Source organism: Monopterus albus, unplaced genomic scaffold (assembly GCF_001952655.1).
Source record: "Monopterus albus unplaced genomic scaffold, M_albus_1.0 scaffold181.1, whole genome shotgun sequence".
Lineage (NCBI taxonomy): Eukaryota > Metazoa > Chordata > Actinopteri > Synbranchiformes > Synbranchidae > Monopterus > Monopterus albus.
This window is the reverse complement of record NW_018128061.1, coordinates 710,912-717,307: the sequence shown is the minus strand read 5'-3', so window position 1 is coordinate 717,307 and position 6,396 is coordinate 710,912. Positions and strand designations below refer to the sequence as shown.

Here is a 6,396-nt window from a genome sequence, read left to right as displayed (position 1 = left end):
ACCTCACTGCGGATGTGTATGGGTAGACTCGGCTCCCAGCACACCGCAGAGATGCCATAAAAGCTCTACATTTCACAGATCAACCACGAGGGCAAGTGCGAGTTCATGATCATCCCCTGCCCTTCTTGTAAAGAACGAATTCGCTTCAATGAACAGGAGCGCCATAATGAGCGAGAGTGCCCGGAGAGAACACTCAACTGCAAGTACTGCAAGGAGCCCTTTCACTTTAAAAACATCAAGGTTAGAAATGATTTATATCGGCCTAAGGTGCTTTTCTTTGCCTGTGCAGAACATCACAGCAGCTCTGTCATTAAAAGAAACAATGTCACTTTGATTTAGGCACATGACGAGATTTGTCCCAAGTACCCGATGATCTGTGAAGGCTGTGCCAAGAAGAAAATACCCAGAGAGAAGGTAAATCTGGAAGCGGCACGCAGACAGTCCGTTTGTGCCTCTCAGGGTTTGTCATCACTTTAAGGTTGCAGGGCTAAGCGTTTGTTTGTCCTGAAAAATATGTTCCTGGAAATGTTAGAAAGACAAGAGGGTCAAGAACATTTAAGGCTCTTGTTAAATAGTTTCTAGTTTCTACAGTAACCCGTTACCTTCACAGGCAGCCAGACACAGCGGGTTCTTTTGTGCAACTCAAAGAAGTTATAAAGGTTGTATCTAAGATGTGAATAACATTTTGGTTCACACTGAACACATTGAGAAAAGAGATGCATTCAGACAACTTGGCAAATTAGTTAAAAAAATCTTAGGCCATGCAGCAGACAATTTTTCAGTGATTCTGGAAACACCTTCCAGTTTTCAAAATGCTTGGCTCTGTGGCTCAGATGTAATCCCAATGCACAGGAGACACACACTGGGATTCCTGTAGTCACTCCTGTACCGTTTGCTTATTGATGCATTTTTTTTTACTTACTAATACTTAAATATTATAGTTAATGGGCTTTCACTGTTTCTTTTCTCTAGTACGTGGACCATATTAAGTTCTGCAGCAAATTCAGAACTCCGTGTCGATTTCATGTCGTGGGATGTGACATGTCTGTAAGTAGCCTGATTGTGTTATTCTGACACATTCACACACGTTCAGTTCAGAGACTGTGTGAAAATGATCCGAGAGGAGACGGGGGAGGGTAATTGTTTTATGGTCGGAATGTTTCTGGAAGAGCAGGATCCCAGATTCCAAATTTTTGTTTTTGATTGTGAGATGTCCGACCATGTCCTGATCGTTTAACATCGTCTCTGACCAGTAGAAGAGAAGCAGGATTTGCTTCTATGCAAACTTTTAATTCCAGCCTTCTGGTTGTCACCTCCCTTTCTGAAGGTGGAGAAGGAGAAGATTCATGACCATGAGCGCGCCTACGCCTACGAGCACCTCAATCTGTTACTGCACTACATTATGGGCATGAAAGTGAGCATGGAGGGCCTGCAGCCCCAGGGCCTGGAACTAGCTGGACACAAACTGGTGGAGCTCCAGCAGTCCCTCAGGCAGCTCGAGGCCAGGGTCTCCCAGCTCAGCACCACTTCCTCTGGGCCTCCCGTGCAGGGAGCCGCTGCCTCCTCCTCATCCTCCAGCTCCGGCCCCCCTGGTCCATCCACTTCAGCTCCTCTCCCTCCACCTCCCACTCTGGCTCCCACTCTCTCTGTGTCTACCTCCTTCACGCCCCTGCCCAGCTCGGTGGGTGCAGCGCTGGAGCTCCAGCTCCACAGCGAGAAGACCAAGGTGGTCGAGCTGGGCCGCAGGTGCACGGAGCTTGAAGTTAAAGCCAGCACATTTGAAAATGTGGTGTGTGTCCTGAACAGAGAGGTGGAGAGGTTTGCCACCACCATGGAGGCCAGCAACCGTCAGCATAAACTGGATCAGGACAAGATTGAGGCTCTGAGTAATAAGGTAGGACTGAAGAGGATGTGTCAGGAATCACACATCTTCTTAGAGTCATAATGTGAAGACAGACCTAATAGGCATACTTTTAGATTGAGGGGGGATTATAGTCTCCACATTCATAAATGTTTTCACCAAATGCTCAGTGATTGTCCAAGGCATTATGGGAGCTACTGTACCAAAACATAAAGCACGACTGAATGTTTGAATCTCACAATATACATTTTTGTATTTATAACTGCAATTATTATTGGCCAGTAGTTAACAGGCTGAATAGAACATTTGTAATCCCGTTTATTTTCCAGGTGCGACAGCTGGAGAGGACGGTGGGGCTAAAGGACCTGACGGTTGCCGAGATGGAGGGCCGGCTGAGGGAGATGTCTGCCACCACCTTTGATGGCGTCTTTGTCTGGAGGATCTCTGATTTTGCCAAAAAGAGACAGGACGCCATTGCAGGTCGAGCCCCGGCCATGTTCTCACCAGGTAGCATCATCTGTCGTTACAGAGTAGAGGTCTTCACAATAAACACAGCTTATGTTGCAGGCCACATCCTGGTCATTAGAAACCAGTTCGACCTCCGATCACAGAAGCCTCATGACTGAAGCAGACGTTCTGCTCCTTTTTTTCCAGCCTTCTACACCAGTAAGTACGGCTATAAGATGTGTCTGCGGATCTACCTGAATGGAGATGGGACGGGGCGTGGCAGCCACCTGTCCTTGTTCTTTGTGGTAATGAGGGGACTGAGTGACGCCCTGCTCAAATGGCCATTTAACCAGAAGGTACGCAGATAGTGAGGGTCACTACAGTGCATGGCTGAGGTTTTGCACCAGTACACGAGTGTTGTGCTATGCAGTATTAAGGCCCCAAATTAAAGATGCATTATAAAGTTATTTTAGAGCCACGACACATAACAACAGCAACATCATTTGTTTTCCATCATCTTACCTTCCTGTCTCCCACACTGGCCTCCTGCTTGAATATTTTCCTCACCTTTAAACGCCCAGTGCAAAATGATGGATGCAGCATAATAGTTTTTTTATTTCCAGGTGACTCTGATGCTGCTTGACCAGAGCAACAGGGAGCACATCATCGATGCCTTTCGCCCTGATGTCACTTCTTCCTCCTTCCAGAGACCCGTGAGCGAGATGAATATCGCCAGCGGCTGTCCGCTCTTCTGCCCGCTATCAAAACTCGATGCCAAGAACTCCTACATCCGCGACGACACCATCTTCATCAAAGCGATTGTGGACCTCACCGGCCTCTAGATGGCTCCACAGGGTCGTCCAGTTTGGCAACCAGGCAGCTCTTTGACCATTATGGCTTTATTTTGGCTCAGTCATGGTCCTTTTAGGGCTTTGTTCAGGCACCTTACTGTCCCCTGCAGCCCTGGGGAGACAAACATGTTTGCGACTGAATGCTGCGTGCAGTTTGGTCCGTGCAGATGGAGTTGGCATTATCACACCTTGTGGTCTCTATGTGGAAACCACTGTCATCGCTGTACATTTTGGGTGCACGACTTTGTTTTGGTTTTGACATCACTGCACCACTCTCATAGTGATAAGATGTCAGTGTTCTGTTCTGCACGAGCTTTCAGTTACACAGCGCGGAGGTGTAATAGTGAACAGATACGATGGAGTGAAAAGAGTGAATAGCATCATCTTCTTCTTCTTTGGAGACTTGGGATGTTAGAGAACATGCAGGTTGTGGTAGAACAGGACTGTAGATAGTTCATGTAATCATTCTGATGTCACTGTAGAAAGCTGGCAGTAGACATACTATAGAGTTAGAGCGTGGCTTGGTGCAGGTTTAGCTTTTTCTTGCAGACCGTGGAGATTGTGAGCTTCTCAATACCAGTGTCGAGTGAATTTGAATAGACAAACGTGGAGTTATGTTATGAATAAGATTACAGGCATTTTTGTTGCCTTTCTTTGCGAAATGTGCATGCCGCTGGCGTTTTCATTATATAATTGCTCCTTAATTCAATTGAGCTTTATGAAGGTTCCTCGTTTATTGTTTAACTCGTTAGTGACTTAGCCATCTGTGATGGTGGACATTGCCTGCATGTCTTTGGAACCAGGCTATTTACATGTAAAGTTAGTGTTGCGTATTTGTTCCTTTGAGGGGTTGGTGGTTCTGATTGGTGGTTTGGTACATCTGTGGAAGATACAGTGGAGTTACCAAGGAGTCAGGGCAGCTTGCCAGTCAAGCCTGTGGCAGAAAACCTTCTCGTGTGCTTTGTCTCTGACAAACACATGTAGCCGAAGTTTTCCCCAGGTCATGGTCACTAGTTCACATCTCTACACATAGTACTGTGCCCCACCACAGACTGAGGTCAACACGGATTCCATGAAATGAAGAACTTGTTTGTTCCTTGTTTTACAATGTTTTACAGTGCATATCTGTTTCTGCTGCTCTAAGATAGAATACTGATGTGAATCTAATATATATGTTGGTGCAAATATACAGTACATGAGGTAAATGTTTGTTTGTGGAGGCTGAAAACAAGAGATTGTGATACACTGTTGTGAGCAATGGGCCATTTTTGACATTATTTATTGCGGATTGCTGTTCAGTGCCGTCTCAGATAACACTTTAAACTTTAGCGTAGTAGTGTACTCTTGCTGATTTTAAATAAGGCATCACAAATCAAGAGTAAACTCTCCATTGGACCAAACTGAGATGTCATTTTCCCATGTGTCCACCAGAGGTCGCTGTCCTACTTGCTTAGCATGCATGCTGAGGTTCCATGGTTCACGCTGGCCTGTTTGAAAACCAGTCTCGACCTGTATTGAAACCTCTCTGTGCATGGGAGGCTTCAATTCATATTCACTATGGAGTTTCACCCTGGTTTACTCCGTGAGCCACGTGTGAACGCATTTATTTGTATTTGTTTGGATGAAAATACGTAACTGTAGATTAGTTATTATGTTACATATCTGGCGCTGCCTCTGTCCAACAGAAGCACCTGCCTATTTTCATAGCAATTTATAAATATGTATCTTTCATATCATAATGTTGAAATAATCTATATATCAATGTTAATATACACAAGATGTTATAATAAACATAGTATTACTGAATACTTTATTAAATCTATATTTATATACCAGCTTTTTGTTTGTCAAGATGGTTTGAACAGGCCAGGACGTCCCCGTTGTGCAGTAAGGACTTAGGATTCCTTCTAGAGTGCAATATAGCATTATGTCTGTTAGATATTGATGACATCTTGGCTTTACAGAGGTCATACTCAACTTCTCTGTTGCCATGTGTTTACATTACTCATTGTGGCGCTGAAGAAATGCAAACCGTTTTGAACTTTTCAAGGAAATCAGGTGCTTTCCTTGGCACTGAGCATACGCTACCTGATATCACTAACATGGGAATTCATTCATGACGCTAACTGGCTAAGCGAGCTGATGATTTTTTTTTTTTTAAAGAGAGGAATTCATACTAGTAAGTGGGTTTCTATTAACGTAAGCTTTCAGTGAGGACTGAGCATGTAACAGGTAGGGTTACATGAACTTTTTATACCTTGAGTGTTCTTGTAACGTGCCAAAATCAGACCTTACCTCCATCTACTTATGTTGTATTACAAGCTGTATTTTATGTTCTATGCTAAAATATGGTGCCAAATATGCGTAAATTTAAGTTTGTAGGGTGTGGGCGTGTGTGTGTGTGTTTGTATTTGTGTCACTTTAATATGATGTATGGGTCACTACTTACGGAGATAATTGATACTGTCCCATGAAACCGTCCTTAAACTCCTGACCCTGCCGAGGTTGCTGAATGTAAGCTTTTGTACGCTTTTTCTCCAAACAACAGCAGTTCTGTAAAGTTGAACCAACTTTATTTGTGCACTTTTTATTAGTTCTTTGTCAAAACAGGGTATTTGTTGAGTGATTTATGTAACTTGAAATGAGAGCCATATATATTCTGATGTTGAGAATTGATGTAATATGGTAAAAAGGACATGCAGTGTGTAATAAAGTTTGTTCATTTCAGCCTTTTGGTAGTTTTTAAATGGTTGTGGTAGAAATATTATCCCACTGTCTACAGTAGCACAGCTGAGGGAAGTACTCAAGATCCTTTACTTAGTAACAGTACCAGTACAACAAGGTAAAAATACTCTAAAAGTCATATCAGTGCATGCAGATGCTACCCAGTGTTGTAGAACGCAAGTATTATCAGCTAAATGTACATAAAGGCACACGTGTTCTTCAAAAACAGCTCTAGTGACTGATACATTATTATATATGACCGTGTGTAAGCAGCATTTTACTGTTGGAGCTGGTTGTGTTTTTACCCAGTTTATATTACTGATTTATTTATCTAAACGAATAGATGCTTTTTTTGAAGTGTTAAATACAAAAAAGCCACATTTGCCCTCAGACTCACCAAGTGTTGACATCACAAATTTAAACCTGCCTCATTTACAGCTGTTATTTATTCTGTTTATTTTATTGCATTTATGTTTTCAAAATGTTCCCACTTGTATGTTTGATTTGTCCACT

At 43.2% G+C, this 6,396-nt stretch overlaps 1 protein-coding gene across 1 annotated transcript in view; it reads left to right on the top strand.

Annotated features, from left to right (window-relative positions):
* Positions 1-5,886, top strand: part of LOC109969783 (TNF receptor-associated factor 2-like) — a 10,237-nt gene extending 4,351 nt beyond the window's left edge. The window contains exons 5-11 of the mRNA XM_020616931.1: positions 79-240; positions 340-414; positions 973-1,047; positions 1,328-1,894; positions 2,191-2,368; positions 2,516-2,664; positions 2,932-5,886. Of these exons, the coding sequence (XP_020472587.1) occupies positions 79-240; positions 340-414; positions 973-1,047; positions 1,328-1,894; positions 2,191-2,368; positions 2,516-2,664; positions 2,932-3,150 (1,425 nt within the window). The 3' untranslated portion in view covers positions 3,151-5,886. The remainder of the gene's footprint in view (positions 1-78; positions 241-339; positions 415-972; positions 1,048-1,327; positions 1,895-2,190; positions 2,369-2,515; positions 2,665-2,931) is intronic.
* Positions 5,887-6,396: the final 510 nt, after the last annotated feature.